Here is a 19,178-nt window from a genome sequence, read left to right on the forward strand (position 1 = left end):
GTCGGAGATAATCTGTTTGGCGAACAGATTCAACGGATGGTGGCGGAACTAAAGGACCATCATGAGACCCTAAGACAGCTCTCTCTGATACCTTCCGGCTTCTCTTCAAAACAACCCTTCAGGAAGGACTCTAAAAAGTCCTTCTTCCGCCCGAAGAAGTCCTACCCACCACCAACAAGATCACATGCCACGAGACCTTATCAAAAACCGCAGTCTCGTCAAACACGTAAACAAAAGCCACAAGCAGCTCCTCAACCAGGGCCTGCTTCAGGTTTTTGACTTCCACCTAGAGAGCAGCAGCCAGATTCCACTGCCTCACATACCAGTGGGAGGTCAGTTGTGCCACTTCCACAACATATGGCACTCAATCACCTCAGACCAATGGGTATTGGCAATAATTGCTCAGGGTTACCATCTGAACTTTCTCTCCATGCCTCTGGACTCCCCAACTGTACTGATGTGGAGAACATCCGATCACCCCATTCTTCTGGATCAAGAAGTCTCCCTCCTTCTCCAGTCCACAGCAATAGAACCCTTACCATACTCTCAGCACAGCCTAGGTTTCTATTCCCGGTACTTTCTAATCCCCAAAAAATCAGGAGGTGTTCATCCTATTCTGGACCTATGGGCCCTCAATAAGTACCTCCAGCGAGAAAAGTTCAAGATGGTCACCTTGGGCTCGCTTCTACCTCTTCTACAAAGAGGAGACTGGCTCTGCTCTCTGGACCTCCAGGACGCATACACTCATATTGTGATAACTCCATCTCATCGCAAATACCTGAGGTTTCTAGTAGGCCCCAAGCACTATCAATATCGAGTGCTTCCAATTGGCCTAGCGTCTGCGCCACGAGTCTTTACAAAATGCCTCGTAGTCGTCACAGCCTTCCTCAGAACCCAGCGTGTTCATGTCTACCCCTTCCTGGACGATTAGTTAATCAGGGCTCCCACTCAGCAAGCTGCTCTGCTGTCCCTCAATCTAACCTTACACACTCTATTTCATTAGGATTTCTCGTCAGCTACGACAAATCCTACTTAGTCCCATTTCAAACCTTGTCGTTCATTGGGGCAGAATTGGACACCTTACAGGCAAAAGCTTTCCTGCCTCGACAACGAGCACTAACTCTTGTGTCTCTTGCTCACCAGCTGCAGTCTCAGCACTCTGCGACTGAACGCCAATTTCTCGTCGTCCTGGGACACATGGCGTCCTCAGTCCATGTCACACCAATGGCCCGCTTGGCCATGAGACTCATGCACTGGACTCTAAGGTCTCAATGGACTCAATCCATTCAGCCCCTGTCAACCGTTGTCCACATCACAGACTCACTCCGTCTGTCTCTCGCCTGGTGGAAAAATCAGATCAATCTCCAGGGCTTGCCCTTCCAGGCTCCAGACCCTCAAATCACTCTCACCACCGACGCTTCCAACCTCGGATGGGGAGCCCACGTGGCTGATCTGCAGACACAAGGATCTTGGTCTCCAAAGGAAGCCAAACACCAAATAAATTTCCTGGAGCTTCGAGCAATCAGATATGCTCTCAGGGCTTTTCAGGATCGCCTCTCAAATCAAGTCATCCTGATTCAGACGGACAACCAGGTGGCCATGTGGTACATCAACAAGCAGGGAGGCACAGGCTTCTTCCTTCTGAGTCAGGAAGCTGTGCAGATTTGGGCGGAAGCTCTCTTCCATTAGATGTACCTCAGGGCCACCTACTTGCTGGGAGTGGACAATGTGTTGGCAGACAAGCTGAGTCATGTCTTTTAACCGCACGAGTGGTCTCTCAACCCCTCTGTATCGAACTCCATCTTCCAACAATGGGGATAGCTTCGGATAGACCTCTTTGCGTCCCCCACAAATCCGCAAATTGGAGAACTACTGCTCTCTCATTCGCAGCAAACACTCTCAACCCAGAGACGCATTCTCCCTCTCATGGGCAACCGGTCTGCTCTATGCATTCCCTCCACTTCTTCTTCTCTCAAAGACGCTCGTGAAGTTACATCAGGACAAGGGAACCATGATCCTGATAGCACCTCACTGGCCACGCCAAGTGTGGTTTCCAATACTTCAGGATCTCTCCATCCGCAGGCATATTCTCTTGGGGAAGGACCCGCTTCTGATCACTCAAAACGACGGGTGCCTACGCCATCCCAATCTTCAAGCCTTGTCCCTGACGGCATGGATGATGAAAGGTTAATCCTTCAACATCCATGCCGTCAGGGACTTCAGTAGCACACCTGCAATCGGTGCTGCTTCCTGACATTTGCAGGGCTGCCACCTGGAGGTCTCTCCATACCTTTGCAGCCCACTATTGCTTGGACAAAGCCGGATGACCAGATTCCATCTTCGGCCAGTCTGTCCTTCGTAACCTATTTACAACGTGACGTACCTACACCCTTCTGCCTGCCCGGTGGGGTTCAGGATGCCGTCTACCAAATTCCACCCCAGTTGTGCCTGTTGCACGCCTTTAGGTACATTTGGTGCATGTTCGGACATCCTCAGCTCAGTACTCACCCATATGTGAGGACTACCATCCTGCTTGTCCTGTGAGAAAGCAAATGTTGCATACCTGTAACAGGTGTTATCACAGGACAGCAGGATGTTAATCCTCAAGAAACCTGCCTGCCACCCTGCGGTGTTGGGTTTGTAACGTTTATTTATTTTATTTTTCGGCACTGCCTGTAGCTTATAAATAAGACTGAAGGGTGACCCCTGCTGGCTGCAGGGTTAGTGCCATGCTGGGCATGCCCAGTCCGGTCCAGTCAAAGTTCTGGAAACTTTGACAGAAGTTTTCCGTGATTGGGCTCCATTCTGTGATATCACCCACATCCTGTGATATCACCCATAAGTGAGCACTAACACCCTGCTGTCCTGTGAGAACATCTGTTACAGGTAAGCAACATTTGCTATATCAGTAAACCCAAATGGCTCAGCAGACCACTGTAATTTTATGGCATAACCAGGCAATTTGAAGCCCAACTAAAATAAAGCTAGAAACCTGTAAATTTTATATCACTATTTAACTCTTGCTTTGTAGATAATTGTATAAAATAAACCTTGACCATTGACACTACTGCTCTCAAGTTTTCATATTTGAACTATTTCAACCTTGTTACCATACATCCAAAAGTTGAATGCATATTTTCCTAGGTATTAATAAAATTGTTTTTAAAATATTTAAGGTAGTTTTGATATTGAGGTTAATGCACAAGTAAGAGAACATACACTTTGCATTGACTTAATCCAGTTCACATTATCATAATATTAAAATAATTAAGTTGGTTGCACTGTCCTTTGTTCTGACAACCTTTAGTACATTTCCTGAATACAGACACTTGAAAAAAATGCTCTCATGTTTTTTTATTCTAGCATGCAATTCATTGGCAATTGAACATCACCCAGCAATCCTCATAATAGTGATAATTTTTAAATCGCTCTGTTTGCTTTCCATATCTTCACACTGAAAACTTCTTCTCTTGCAGGCAACAATTGGCATTGACTTTTTATCAAAAACAATGTACTTGGAGGATCGAACAGTGAGTAACACTTTTATATCATTTTCGGTAATTGCTTTGCATTATTGAAAAGATATGAGAACTTGACATGAGAAGCTTCAACATTTTGCTGACATTTGCCAGGTGAACATAACTAATATTGCTCCATAGGATGCAAAATAACGTTTTGTCTAGAATGCTGCATTTTTTAGATTTCAGAACTGTTTAAAGTGTGTGTGGGGGAGGGGGAGTACATGCCTTGTAGGTTTATATTGTATCCTGTGAGAAGAAAAGTATATCTTAGTTATTTGAGAAATTCAAGGTCTTTAGTACATCTTAGACTAAATATTTCCATGCTCCATTGGTTTTGTGTGTTTTCCTTACAGTTATCTTAATATGCCCTTATTCTATTGTCTTGCTACTTCTGCACTCTTGTTTCATCCTTTTATCAGTTGCTATGCTGATCATCTTAGATTCTTTTTCCTAGCCTTCTGTATTTTTGTTGTTTCACCTAATTTTTTTCTGTGCTATGTTAGGGTCAGGCCGGTTTGTCAACACAGCTGATTATGCACTTATAAAAGCTATGTCTAATGATTGAGCTTTCCACCCATTATAGTATCAGAGAGGACAACTGACCCAGATCCAGCTGTACAAAGATCACACAGTGAATCCTCATAATACAAAGCATGAGGCTGGGAGGTAGTGATGAGAATTTTTCAGCAATATTGCGGGGAAAGATCTGTTCTCTTAAATGTTTTCTACAACACGTGTACTGTACAAATAAATTACCAAAGAAAGTTGTAAAAATTACCCCTTTTCAAAAAGAAATTTGAAGTGACCTACAGTACAAGTACTTTTATAAAATGTAATTTTCCAGGGGTAAGAGGGCTATAGACATCTTGGCACAGACCCACAGAGGGAAGAGAGAAGAATTTCACTAGATCCATTCTTGGAATTGCACTGAATATGGGTCTCTATCCTTGAAGTCCAAGCATCAAAGTACCAGCACTCCCAATTTGTATTCCTTCTCTTTGAATACACATCTAGAACAGCTGAGCCAGTATGAGGGTCCGTATTCAGTATCATTTGTCCGGCGAAATTCAGACTTAGCTGGACAAATGGAAGGGATTTGAAAATCCCACTGTGCTGATTGTCCCTGCAGTAGTTGAACAACATTTTTTCCGGATAAAATGTTATCTGCTAACTCCGAGACTCTCCAGACCAGAGTTAGCTCTCCGTCCAAGCTAGTTTGGCAAACACTGATTTTCAGCATTAGCTGGATAACATAGCCATATAATGTTAGGATAATGGGGGGTATTCAGCAGTGCATCCACGCCACTGATTATCCCAGCTAAGTTAGCAGGGTAAGTTTATTTGGCTAACTTTGCCAGTTGGATAGAGGCTAATTATGGCCCTCATGTTGTCCTGATAGGTGTGCAACACATCATCTCTTCTCCTCTGTGGCTCTGCTTTCAAGTCTGCTATCCTCTTAACCCTGGCATTGAAGGAGGAGAGTTAGGGATGAAGTGCGTCTAGAGATTACTGTTGAGACAAAAGCAGGCTCATGGCATGCAGAGGTACATATACTGCTTTCTGGCAGTTTCTGCTAGCCTCACCTTGTAGCCAATCCAATCTGTCTGCTGCTTTTGATGTAGTAACTTCCTACCAGCCCTGCCTCAAAGTATACATATATCTACAAATGGGAACAATTCCATTTTGTCTGTATTTGGATACTAGTAAAAATAAAATAAAATAAAAAAAGTTTTACATTATGTTTTCCCAGAAAACATAAAATGAGAATCCTAAATTATGGAACTAAAGAACAGATACTTTTTATCTGCAAGCAGTAAGTCTGCTTGGTGAAAGCAGCTATCTTTATCTGAAAGATAAAATTTTAGGAAAATTTTCTTAGGATTTTGAAGCCCATAAATTATTAAACCCTTATTGTTCCTGTTAATGTCTGCATAGTTCCTAACTGAAACTGTACTCGTGTAACTGAATAACACTGGAATATAATAGTCACACATATAAAGAACTATTGGGTCAGCTCAGTAGCAGTGTTGCATATTGCCATGTGGAGGGACCTTAGTTTGATCCCTGATTCGGGTCTTCTGCTCCCTGTATCCACTAGGAATGCTGTGGAGTCGCAGTAATCACACAACAGTGGCAACTGATGACTGGATTTAAAGTCCAAAGGTTGCAGGACTCCAGAAGGAACCCTGCAAGCAAAAATTGCCAACACGATGTATATTAAAACAGCCCTGGACACATCTGGCCTAGATCTAGGAACCATCTTCAAAATGTAGGTGTCGAAGTAGAGCCAGTTTGAATCTGTGAGGCTGAACCATATTTTTGTCATTGGGGATTGTTTACTCTGTATTTGATTTTGGCATAATCCTACAGTGCTTAGAGAAATCAGTGATTCATTTTTTTTTTCAATCGTTCTATAAATATACCTAGCTGTTTTGGGCTTCCAGCTCAATAGAAATAAGGGTTGAGATCCAACACCAAGAGCCTTCATTCTCAGCTTCCTGGGTTTTTTTTTATATTGCTTCCCAGCTCACCTAGCCCAGTCATTGCAACAGTGCTCAGCCAGGGTGCAATGAAGCAGGGTGACTTTTTGGAACCCTGCAGTCATGATCCCTAATTTCAGCCACTAGGTGTTGCCATTGCATGACGACGGGGGCTTCTCTCCCTCTGGGGTTGTGAATGCTGCCTTTGTAGCATCTGTGGTTGGCCTGGGGAGTGGAAGACCTGAGTTAAGAATTGAATCCAGGTCCTCTGCATGACAGTATGCAGCACTACCAATGAGCCCCCACGCTGACCCACCTTCTCTTTATTATATTTAAAATTGTTCTGAGTCTTTGCTGATTAATTCTCATCTGGCTGTCTAATCTTCTCTAACATTGTAATCGTTTGCTGTGAAAATGCTAATGTCCTAGCTATTGGCTATGGCAATGGATAAGGTTCTCTGAGGTGATTTTCATATGGCAGAAATCTAGTATTCACCTTATCCTCTTATCTCAGGGGACAGTTTTGGGAAATCTACCATACTGCATGCATTATGACTAAATATTCTAATTTCTTGGGGCATTGATAGCTTTTTAATGTTTGTTCCAAAATTTCTTAATGATTTTTCACTTATTTCCTCTTTAGGATCCTAATACACTTTGGTCTTTCAAAAATATATACATCCATCTCTGTTGGGGGTGGTGGTTAGGTAGCTTATTTCTTACATGCAAACTGCCTCAGAGCTTCCAAGAAGATTGAAGAATAATGTAATTACTACAGTTTAGGTAAACTGAGGCACAGAGAAACATTTTTGCTCGACGTAATGCATAGGTTTTTGGTAGATTTAATTTGTTCTCTGCTTCACACAATAGTCCTTTTCCCTGTAAGAAAGTCCGTTTTTTAGCAATATAGAAAGTAAAAGTTTTTGCATATCTTGTATTTTCATAATGACCTTGAAAAGAGGGGTTTGAAATACTTTTAAAATGTCACATTTTTATTTATTTCTGTGCAAACATTTTCTGTACAATAAAACTCCTTCCCTCTCTCTTTCTAACCAGTAACCTTTGCATAAAGACAAGGAGTTTACCTAATCACACAAATGAGAGATGACAGATGATTTTGCCAATTTGGAATACTTTTTCCAGAGTTTTCCCAGCAAAGCCTTGAAGAGCCCTCCAGGCATGTGTTCATGGCTGGGTGGGATGCCTTGGTTCATGTTTTTCATTGGTTGAAGAAGCAGGACTAAATTCAGCTGCACAAGTGGAGGTGGCATCACTAGATGGCACTGACACAGAATGAGCTCTCGGAGCTTAGAGAGATGTAGAAATCTTTCTGAGCATACGCGGATATTCTCATGCAGCTGCAGCAATGCAAATCTCTTCAGTCAGTTTTCTTCTACTGAAGCGAAAGGCTGGTTTTTTTGCTCTCTCCCTCTTAGTTGCTCAGTGTTCTTCAACTTCTGTTTTTGATCCATCTTTTAATTTTTCTCTAATTCAGAGTTTTTTCAATTGAGTCTGCTGGCAAAACAAAAAGTACTGTTTAATAATAAGCCCTAGATTGATTTTCAGGATTTTTGCAGTAGGGCTTGAAATATAAGCCCTACACCAAAAATAAGCCCTAGCTTTTAAGACAACGAGCGGTTCCACCCCAAGACTTGCTCTCCCGGTGTTTGGCAGTCTGTTCCGAGATTACTCTGGCCTTGCCCTGGTACCCTTGGTTTCTGGGCCGGTAAAGAAATCCTGTTCAACAGGGGTTTGCACTTGAGGCACCTCGGCTTCCTGTCTCTTAGTGGAGTGTCTGGATTTCTTTCCTGGGGAATTTGCTCTCAGTTTCAGCTGTTCCAAGCAGGCTGGGGACTCTGTCTCGATGGGTAATTCCCTGCTGAAATCGATAATGAGTTACTCACTTGGGGTTGAGAGATACAACCTAGTGACTTGTGCTTACCCCAACAGTCCAGCAGCCTGCCTCCTTGTGTTCTTGCTCCCATCAGCTTCCAGTTGGAATGTCAGAGGAGGGGAGGGCAAGCTAAGGCATTCCTGATATATCTGTGTACACCTGCAGGGAAATATTCACCACGTTTTCCCTATATTTTTATCAGGCTTTGGCCAGTACTGCCTTTAGCTCCTCTACCTTCACTAGGTTGCCCAAAGTGCCTTCCTGCTCACAGCACTGTGGTTTCCCGCTTTGTCTTGCTCAGACGGCCTATAGCTAGGGATTCAGCCATGTGCGAGGATTGCCATCCTGCTTATCCTCGGTGAAAGCAGAGTTGCTTACCTGTAACAGGTGCTCTCTGAGGACAACAGGACGTTAGTCCTCACGAAACCCATCCGGCTCCCCTGGGAGTTGGTTTCTCCATGTATTAGCTATATAATGGCGTGAGGGACTCTGCCTAGGGGGCAAGTTGATGCCCTACTGAGCATGTGCAGCTGTAGTTATGTTTGAAAGTTCTAGAATCCTTGATCAAAGTTCCAGACTGGGGCTCCAGCCGATGTCACCCATGTGTGAGGACTAATATCCTGTTGTCCTTGGAGAACAGCTGATACAGTTAAGCATCTTTGCTTTCTCCATAGACAGTAGAACAATTCAGCCATACAATCCTCCTTTCTCCACATAGTTGAAGCTTACTTGTGAAATGAATAAGGAGACTCACATGGTGGTAGCTGCTAGGGAATATCCACTCATCAGCCCTGCCTGGTGACGACATCCTCACTTGTATTGTATATATAACTGTGTAGCTGAATTGTCCTGTCTATAGAGAATACCTTCTACAGATAAGCCATTTTGATATCATCAAGAGTGCTGCTGTTTTTGCTTAATGTGTTTTTTTGTTTTAGCTTCCCCTGCTAGGTAAGTGGTGTGCTTCAGTTTTTCTTTCATTTTTGATGTCCCTGTCAGTAGGCCACCTTTTGTGGTGGTATGGCCACAGGCTCCCTATTTTTATCTTACGCTAACTTTTTAAAATAATTCTCCTTTTAATTTCATTATCAGTTTTTCTGATCAAGAATCAATAAGAGCAGCATAATCGCACAACTCAGTCTCTCTCTCTCTGCGATGTGTTAATCAGTGTGCAAAGCAAAAAATAGCGCAAGTGCGGAAATTTCACATCTTGCGGAAATTGCCTATGTGATGCTGGAGCAGGGTAATTGGCCTAATCACACCCTTTTTTTTTTAAATCACAGGCACTATTTCTGCTATGTTTATAGCATTTTGATAAATCCTGGCCTAAGTTTGTACCTGAGGTAGTGGAGGGTGAAGGGACGTGCCCAAGATCACAAGAAGTGTCAGCAGGATTTGAAACCTCTCCTTTTCTAGACATAACGCAAACCATGGCTTTTCTCCCAGAAAACAGGCTCACAAACTTAGTGTATGTAATTAATTTTCCAACCCTCTCCTAGAGTAACACCTAAACATTCGGATTGTCAGGATATCTTTATTGAATATGCATGAGATAGATTTGCATACATTGGAGACCCAGTACATGCAGATCTATATCGTCTTCAATACGGCAATCCTGAAAACCTGACTAGATAGGTATGCTTCCAGGAAAGGGCTAGGAAACACTGGTCATTATAATTCCCATGGTATGCTCAAGTGATATTAAAGTTCCTGGGGAGCTGAGCCACTCAGGAGGTACTGCATGAATGCAGTAGTTGTACTGGAGAAGCTCAGACACATCCCTTTGCTTGGGAGTTTGTCTGTACAGCTAGATGAATTGCTGCTTTTCTTTAGAGAAAACAAAATTGCTTACCTGTAACCGTTGTTATCTGATGACTACAGTTCACCACTCATACATACCCATCCTTCTTACCTTTTGGAGTTGAGCTCATTAGATTAATTACAAGCTAAGATATGCCTTGAATGTGGGAACTACTGTTGATGCCCACGGGATCTTCAAGTCTTCACTGGAAAACTCTGCAAAAAGTGTTCTGTGTTGGGCTTGTCTGTCATCTCGCATTTGACTGGGGAAGTAATATTTTCTGAGAGAGGGGGAGGGGGTTGTTTTGTTTTTGTTTGTTTTTTTTTTTTTAACAGGTAAGCAACTTTGATTTCTGAATTCACACCTTACCATAAAAACATTTCCTGCATGAAAAATACATTTTTATTTATCTTTACAAACAAAAGAAAACATTTGCTCTTTATTTTTAGTAGAATTTTGCCATTATTTGTGTTTTCTTTCCTTTTTCTTTTTTCTTTTTTGTTTACTTTTTCCCGTCCCACAGATTAGGTTGCAGCTCTGGGACACAGCGGGTCAGGAACGTTTCCGTAGCCTCATTCCCAGTTACATCCGCGACTCTGCTGCGGCTGTAGTAGTTTACGATATCACAAGTAGGTATTCCTAACCGGGAGTGAGTTTGACCTTTTTTTCCTTCATGTTTCTTGCTGTTTTGCCTAATTTGTTAGGTACGATTGCAATTATGGGACACGGCAGGTCAAGAGCGGTTCAGGAGCTTGATCCCTAGCTACATTCGTGATTCCACTGTTGCAGTTGTTGTTTATGATATCACAAGTGAGTGAAGGGGCTTTTCCCTTTATAATACTCTTGACATGTCTGTTGTCCTCCATTGATTGCATGTTGCATCATGACCATGCATGCTTGCTCTTTGTAATGGTGGGAATGGATTGTAAGTTGACCCTGGTTATCCTAGCAAGCTGAGCCAGTCTTTCCTGTGTCTCATTAAAAAAGAAATAAAGCACCTCCATCCAGAGATAAATTTGCAGTTGCAGCATGCTACCAAGTCTAAACATAAAAAGATACAAGAAACAGCTTATGCTGCTGCTCAGGCGAAGGACTAGCAGTCCATTTTGATAAAATCTAGAACTCCTGGGAACAGATTCTTTCCCGGTGACAATCAGCATAGGCTTTGCCTTTATGTCCTTTCATGGACAATTGAGTGAGCAGCACCCGTTCTGATAGTCTCCTTTTCCATGGCATTTTGGGACTTTCATTTATTTTTCCTCTGTGGCAGTAATACAGGTGTGATGCAGGATATAACACTGCATGGACGTATCTGCTGTCATGAGGAATCCATCCTAGGGGGAAGCTACACATATCCAGCCCTTGGCCAGTGAAGGGGACCTGATTTTCCAGGACTAAGCATCCCCAGGAGGTGGGGGACAGAGGGAGAAAATGTGAAAATAAACAAACAAAAAAAAAAACCTCAGAACAATTTTTCATAATGAAATAGCATGGCTCAGACTCTTTAGGATAACCTTGGTCCAGCCAAAGGGGAAGAAAGGGATGGGGGAAACTAAGCTGTTTACTTTAATATTGTCTTATTCATGAACTCTTTTTGAACTATGTAGTGCCTCACAAGACTTCAGAGAGAGGAACCCTATTGAGGAGGGGCCTTAAAAACTAATATAAAGGTTGATTAGAACTCATATCGACCCATATCACTCTTAAACCTTGATATAAACATATATGCCAAATTGCTTGCCAATCAGTTGAAATATGCACTTCCACATTTAATCTCCATTGAACAATTTGGTTTTGTTTATGGTAGACAATCTAATTCCAATACTAGATGGCTCCTTTTGGCTTTGGAAATGAGTATCAGTAATAAAATCCCAGATCCCCTTGTAGTTAGTTTTTGATGTGGAGAAGGCCTTTGATAAGGTCTCTTGGTCTTTTCTTAAATATGTTTTGCTGCAGAATGGGTTTGCTGGTAGCATCCTGGATGCACTACAGGTGTTCTGCTCTAACCCAGTGGCCTAGATCCAGGTTAATGGAGCCCTATTGGAGGCTTTTTCTTTATGTAGAGGCACGAGGCAAGGATGTCCGCTATCCCCTTTATTTATTTTGACCTTGGAGCCACTTTTTGGAAGGATCAAACAGGAAAATGTTGTTCAGTGGATTCAGATAGGGCATCTGGAAACTAAAATGCTTTTCGCCAATGATATTTTGTTGACATTGTCAAGGGTTCAGCAATCACTCCCAAAGGTACTGGAATTGATAGCTGAATTTGGGAAATTTTCTGGGTTAAAATTAAATCTCAATAATTCAGAGGGCCTAGACATGATTGGGACACTTAGAGATGGCCTTCTTTTCCATTAAGGTGGGCGAGGGAAAAGATTAAATATTTGGGGTTCGTGATCCATTTGGTACCCCTTTTAAAGGAGTTCAAGCAGAGAACCCAAGTATGGATAGAATATCCAGTATCAGTTTTGGGGGCAAGTAGCTTTATTGAAGATGGTTTTAATCCCAAAGTTAATGTCTTTTGCAAATGATCCCTGTCCTACTTCTGAGGAAAGATATCAAATATATAAATACTCTGTTCTAGATTTATTTGGAAATCCAAGAAGGTGAGACTTCTGGTGTCCAAGCTAATTTATCCTAAAATGGAGGGGGAGTAGGGTTTTCCCATATACAATATTACAATATAGCACATAACTTGATGATAATCTCTCCTTGGCTATATAGAGAGGGCAGTAGCAGCACTATAGAGCTGGAGAGACATTTTGCTCCCCTCTTAACTTAAAATATATTTTGCACGCCCCCCATGGGTAAGCTTCCTCCCTTGATTGCACAATCATTGTTTGAAACTGCTAGAAAGATTTGGCAATTTATTAGGAATCTATTGCACCTCTCCTGGAAGTTTTGTTCGTTTACTCATGACTGGTAATCCACAGTTTTGCCCAGGAGATTACAAGCTGTGTTTAAATGCTTGGAGGGTATGTGGGTGGATTCAATACAGCATTTCCTGGATTTCAATACCGGAAACTTATACTCTCTAGATTATTGTATTGAGCACTTAAGTTTGATTAAAAAGGACTATCTGGCATACCTACAATTACAGAGCTATTTTGTGGGCACTTTTGGAAAAGACTGGCTTAAGTGTTCTTTGGTGCCTTCCAAAGGCTCATGCATTTAATGAATGCAGGGAAAGTTTTGATGTCTAAAGCATATCAATATATCAATTTGATTATTACTTATAGATTGCTACAGCCCTTACATATAGGTGAAGGAAATGTGACATCATCCTAGATGATGATGATATGGTGGGACTGACTATGGTTAATAAGGCCACAGAGAGAGTATGTCTTTGAGGGAAATGCAGATTAAAATAGTCCATAAACTGTTCTTTTCACCTCTGAAGGGATACAGAGCCCATATCTCCCCAGATGTCAAATATTTGAAGTTCTCTTTAGAGGAAGCGACTCTACTTCACTGATTGTGGTCATATACATGCATCCAGGAATTTTGGCAGGCTATTCTGAACTCTCTGCGTGCTCTTGTAGGTGTGGCTTTCTGCATGCTGTGTGTGAAGGATGGTGACATTTTGGTAACTAAGGCTCAAAAGTCCCTCAATTAAATCTTGCCCAATAGCGAAAGTGTATACTGGCAAAATGGCTGGATATGGTCAGCCCCTCGGTGAGCATATGGAAATCGAATATGGTAGAATTGTTACTATTAGAACATAAATTTTATTAATCCCTTAATACATAAAAGTAAAGAAGGGTTTCCAGGAAATTTGGCAGCCATTCTGGTAGTCTCGCTGATCAGTGGCCACCGGTCATCGACCGCTGGCTCTATTTAATGGCATCCGGGTTTCGCCAATGCCCCCAGTGCCCCTCTGACCTTGTCTATCATGGATCCGCACAAGGTCTGTATTCTCTGCCTCCTGGCATCGCATGACATCAGGGGGTGTCATTTTTGCAATCAAATGCCTCAAAGGTGTGTCAACATCTAAAGGCTATGGGGAACCAATGGACACGGAAACTTTTCTGTCCACTCTTCCACCGGGGCCCCCTCAGGAGTGCGACGACACCTACAGCGGCCGGGGATAGGCCGCTGTAGGTGTCGTCGCACTCCAGAACATCGGATCATCTCTGTCCTCCTTGGCCCCGGGGAAAGACTGGGCCAAGCACCGAGGGAAATCCAGGAAGCATCACCACCTGTTGTCGCACAGCGCCAGGCTCGGGTCGGTACCAGTGGCTGCAATGATGCCCCCGAATTGACCCTGTGGAAAGGAGGCATCGATCTCCATCGAACCTGGGAGTCTCAGGCGTTCCGCACAGATACCGGTGCCAGGCATGGATCTCCCTCGGGGCTCCGAGGGAGTTCTGTTGACTCCTTCTCCTTCTCCTCCTCTATCCGTTCTGTCTTCGGATTTTTAGGAGTAGATGGACCACAGGGTGCAACTGGTGGTGATCCGGGCCCTGCAGGGCATCGAACTGCTGGCTCCACTGGTACTTCCTCCAGTGCCGGAGCACACCTGTGATGGCATCACTGCTGGCACGCCTCAATGTCCTTCTGGGCGACTTGCCTACACAGCAGCTGCTGGTGCTCGGGGCTCCGATACCTTAGCGCCACCAGTGCCTCCTCCATCCAGGGTGATTCCTATCGAGGGTTCCTCCAAGGAGGATGAGTTGTTGCGGTCCGCGGCACTGTCTGGATCTTTGGTAAGGTCTGGTTCCCAGTTCCTCAGGGGCCTCAGTGCTGTCTGTGCCCTTAGTGCCCATGGTGCTTAAACTAAGGGGTCTGGCAAGGGGCCCTCCACAGGAGTCCCCAGGGGATTTTAGTGAGGAGGATGATCTGTGGGGCGATGACACCAAGTCTTCCTCTGATGGATCGGAGGATCTTCCCTCGGAGCCATCCCCTCCAGAGGAGAGGCACCCGTCCCCGCCGGAGGACCTGGGCTTTGTCTGGGCCTTGGCGGAAGCCATCCCTTTCCAACTCCTAATGGAGGAAGATACAAGACATAAGATACTGGAGGTCTTCCAGTTTGTCGATGCCCCGAAGGAGGTGGTGGCTGTTCCCGTCCATGATATATTAAGGAGTTTACTCCTTCGGATCTAGGAGCACCCCCATCTCTGTTCCTCTGGTAAATCAGAAAGCAGATGCAGTCTATTTAGTACAGCTGGCCTTGGAATTTGAGAGGCATCAGCACCCACATTGATCAGTAGTGGTGGAGTTGGCTCTCAAGAAGGCCAAGCATTCCTGCACCCACGTTTCTGCACCTCCAGGTCAGAAGCACAGGGCATTGGATGCCTTAGGTAGGAAGATGTTCCAGGACACTATATTGATCGCTCTCTACCAGCTGTATGTGACCTAGTATACTCGGAACCTTTGGAAGCAGGTTCAGGAGTTAACTGAGTGCCTCCCCCAACAGCAGCAGGACGCTTTTTTGGCAGTCGCCCAACAGGGCCTGGTGTGTGGGAAAACATGAGGTGTGGTCCACCTACGGTGTGTTTAAGATGGCGGTTAGGGTGGCGGCAGCGGACATTGGTGCCTGTAGGATGGTGTGGCTTCGAGCCTCTGATCTCGGACCAGAGATCCAGGAGAAGCTCGCAGACTTTCCCTGTGCTGGCGAGAACCTGTTTGTGGATAAGGTGAGAGATGCTGTGGCTCAGTTGAAGGATCACCATGAAGACCCTTCAGCATCTCTCAGCCAGTACATCAGACCCGCCATCCTCCGCCAGGAAATCTTCACATCAGGGTTCCAGGAGGTCCTTTTATCGCCAGAAGAAATACCATCCTGCTGCCTCACATGCTCATACTCCACGCATGAGCTCCCGGGGCCGTTCTAGGCAGCAGTGGACCCCCGGGCCTCAGCCGGTGACCCAGCAGAACCCTGCTACAGACTTGTATGGAGGAGCACAAGCCTTGTGACTGTACCCTCAATGTCGGGCCCTCAGGTCAGAGGTCAGCTACAGTCCTTTGCGGACTGCTGGCCCCAGGTTACCTCAGACCAGTGGGTCCTGTCCGCCATTCGTCGAGGGTACCAGTTGAAGTTCCTGGGTGTCCCCATGGACTCTCCCCCATGCCCATTTTGGGGCCAGTCCTCCCATCAGGAAATTCTCTTGACACAGCTCTCTGCCCTTGTAATGGCCAGAGCAGTTGAACCAGTACTGCTGTGGCAGCAAGGGGGGTAGGGGTGGTTCTTCCATTATTTCCTGATTCCCAAAAGAACAGGAGGGTGCTCCACCCCGTTTTGGATCTGAGAGCCTTGAACAAATTTCTACAAAAAGAAAAGTTCAAAATTGTCTTGCTGGGCACCCTGATTTCTCTCTTGCAAAGAGGGGACTGGCTTTGCTCCCTCGATCTAAAAGATGCATATGCCCACATTGAGATCTTCCCCGGTCACAGGAAGTATCTGTGGTTCCTTGTGGGTGAGAGGCACTTCTAATATAGGGTATTGCCATTTGGCCCCTGTAGATCTTCACCAAAATGTCTGGCAGTAGTGGGTGCACACCTCCGCTGGCTGGGGTACACGTATTTCCCTACTTGGATGATTGGCTGGTCAAGAGCGCCACCCAGGAGGGGGCACTTCACTCCCTGCGCGTGATCATTTGAGTGCTGGAGTCCCTCAGGTTTGTCATAAACTACCTGAAATCCCATCTCACTCCATTGCCTCAGTTGAGCTTTATCGGTGCCTGGTTGGACACAGCTCAGGCCCGGGCCTAACTTCCTCACAATCGAGCGCTTGCTCTGGCATCTCTTGCAAGTCTGGTCCACTGAAGTTGGCAGGTCTTGGCCTGCCTCTTACTTCGCCTTCTGGGATATGTGGCTGCGACCGTCAATGTTTCTCCCTAGGCTCGCTTGCATATACGCAAGGCTCAGTGGACCCTGCGGTCTCAGTGGCAGCAGGCCACCCAGGACCTCAGTGTATGAATCTGCATCACGCTACCTCTCCAGACTTCCTTGATTTGATGGGAAAGTCTGCCCAGTCTGCAGTAGGGGGATTCCTTTTCAGTCTCCCCTCTACTCAGGTTGTGCTTCACAGGTGCATCTTTCCTGGACTGGGGCACGCATGTAGACGGCCTCCGCATGCAAGGTCTGTGGTCTGCTCAGTGCCAAATCAACTTCCTGGAACTGCCGATGATCCATTACGCTCTTTGGGCATTCCAGGATCGCTTATCCAACAAGGCGGTCCTAAACCAGACTGACAATCAGGTAGCATTGTGGTATGTCAACAAGCAAGGAGGTATGGGGTCATTCCTTCTGTATCAGGAGGCTGTTCAAATTTGGTCATGGGCACAGTTCCAGGGCATTCTGCTCAGAGCCATGTACCTAGCCGGATCAAGCAGTAGCAGATCGCATCTTCTGTCTCTAGGAGATCCCGGATGTGGACCTCTTCGCCTCCCCCTGCAATAGCAAAGTGAGGAATTTCTGCTCTGTGTACAGGGAGGCGGAGAACTAGCCTCTTATGCCTTTGCCTATAGTTGGGGCAAGGGCTTTCTGTATGTGTATCCTCTGCTTCCTCTGAAGACTCTCCTGAAGCTCCACCAGGACAGGGGGGACCATCTTTTCATTGCCCTTCATTGGCTGAGGCAATTCTGTTTCTGCTACTGCTGGATCTCTCTATCAGAGAACCGACCAGTCTGGGAATCTCCCCCAACCTAATCATGCAGGATCAGGGCAGGCTGCACCATCCAAACTTCAGAGCATTGTCTCTAATGGCCTGGATGTGGACAGGCTAGTTCTGCAGCCCCTTGACCACTCTTACATGTCTTGGATCCTTGTAGCTTCCAGGAATTCTTTCATGATAGGGTGGTCCTGCGTACTCACCCTAAGTTCCTACCTAAGGTGGTGACTGATTTTCATCTTAACCAGTCAATCATTCAGCCCATCTTTTTTCCCAGGCCTCGCTTACACCAGGGCGAAAGGGCTCTGCACAGTTTGGATTGCAAGAGGACCTTAGCTTTCTACCTTGAGCAGACAGGCCACAGGGAGTCTATGCAGCTCTTCCTCTCTTTAAACAAGAATAGAAACCAAGATAAAATGTATTCCATGCATTTAGAAAAGATTGAAGGAAAACCAAATGACTGTCAACATGATTTAATAGTGAAGTGAGAGGAAATTAAAGCCAAAATAGCATTGCTCAAAAAAATGAGAAGCAGACCCATATGAAGAAAATAGGCAAGTGCATAAGCACTAGCAAGTTAGATGTAAAAACAGTAGTAAGATGGGGATGCTCACAAAGGACAAGGAAGTAACAAAAAAAACTGAATGAATTCTTTATTGTCAGTGAGGAGGATATTTATTTTATTTAAACATTGCTTTACCGCAACTTCCTAAGATCAAGGTGGCTTACAAAAATAAAATATTCATACAATTAGAACATAAATAACTACCAACACTTAAAACATTCTTTAATGGTGATTCTGAGCAGCTAAAACAAATTTTTGTGATAATGGTGGATGTGATATGTCAAACCGACAAACTAAAGAGTTAAATCACTAGGATTGGATGGCATCCATACAAGAGTCCTGAAAGGGCTCAAATATGAAATTGCAAACCTGTTGCTAATAATCTAAGAGCTATCATTTAAAATATGAAATTTAATGTGGATAAGTGCAAGGTGATGCATATAGGGAAAAATAACCCATGCTATAGTTACACAATGTTAGGTTCCATATTAGGTGCTACAACCCAAGAAAGAGATCTAAGCGTCATAGTGGATAACACATTGAAATCATCAGTTCAGTGTGCTGCGGCAGTCAAAAAAGCAAACAGAATGTTGGGAATTATTAGAAAGGGAATGGTGAATAAAATGGAAAATGTCATAATGGCTCTGTATGTGCTCCATGGTGAGAACGCACCTTGAATACTGTGTACAATTCTGGTCGCCGCATCTCAAAAAAGATATAATTGCGATGGAGAAGGTACAGAGAAGGGCGACCAAAATGATAAAGGGAATGGAACAACTCCCCTATGAGGAAAGACTAAAGAGGTTAGGACTTTTCAGCTTGGAGAAGAGACAGCTGAGGGGAGATATGATAGAGGTGTTTAAAATCATGAGAGGTCTAGAACGGGTAGATGTGAATCGGTTATTTACTCTTTCGGATAATAGACTAGAGGGCACTCCATGAAGTTAGCGTGTGGCACATTTAAAACTAATCGGAAAAAGTTCTTTTTCACTCAACACACAATTAAGCTCTGGAATTTGTTGCCAGAGGATGTGGTTAGTGCAGTTAGTATAGCTGTGTTTAAAAAAAGATTGGATAAGTTCTTGGAGGAGAAGTCCATTACCTGCTATTAATTGAGTTGACGTAGAAAATAGCCACTGCTATTACTAGCAACGGTAACATGGAATAGACTTAGTTTTTGGGTACTTGCCAGGTTCTTATGGCCTGATTTGGCCACTGTTGGAAACAGGATGCTGGGCTTGATGGACCCTTGGTCTGACCAAGTATGGCATGTTCTTATGACGGATGGTCAGTGTAAAAAAGAAA

General features: G+C 44.4%; 1 protein-coding gene across 2 annotated transcripts in view; it reads left to right on the plus strand.

The window, feature by feature from the left end:
* RAB6A (RAB6A, member RAS oncogene family) overlaps positions 1-19,178 on the plus strand; it is a 274,025-nt gene that overhangs the window by 181,796 nt on the left and 73,051 nt on the right. Inside the window, exons 3-4 of one of the 2 annotated variants that reach the window (XM_029602119.1) lie at positions 3,477-3,530; positions 10,220-10,325. In XM_029602119.1, coding sequence (XP_029457979.1) covers positions 3,477-3,530; positions 10,220-10,325 — 160 coding nt within the window. Of the gene's footprint in view, positions 1-3,476; positions 3,531-10,219; positions 10,326-10,400; positions 10,507-19,178 lie in introns of both variants that reach the window. The other variant, XM_029602120.1, reaches the window with a different exon arrangement.

Source organism: Rhinatrema bivittatum, chromosome 5, assembly GCF_901001135.1.
Source record: "Rhinatrema bivittatum chromosome 5, aRhiBiv1.1, whole genome shotgun sequence".
NCBI lineage: Eukaryota > Metazoa > Chordata > Amphibia > Gymnophiona > Rhinatrematidae > Rhinatrema > Rhinatrema bivittatum.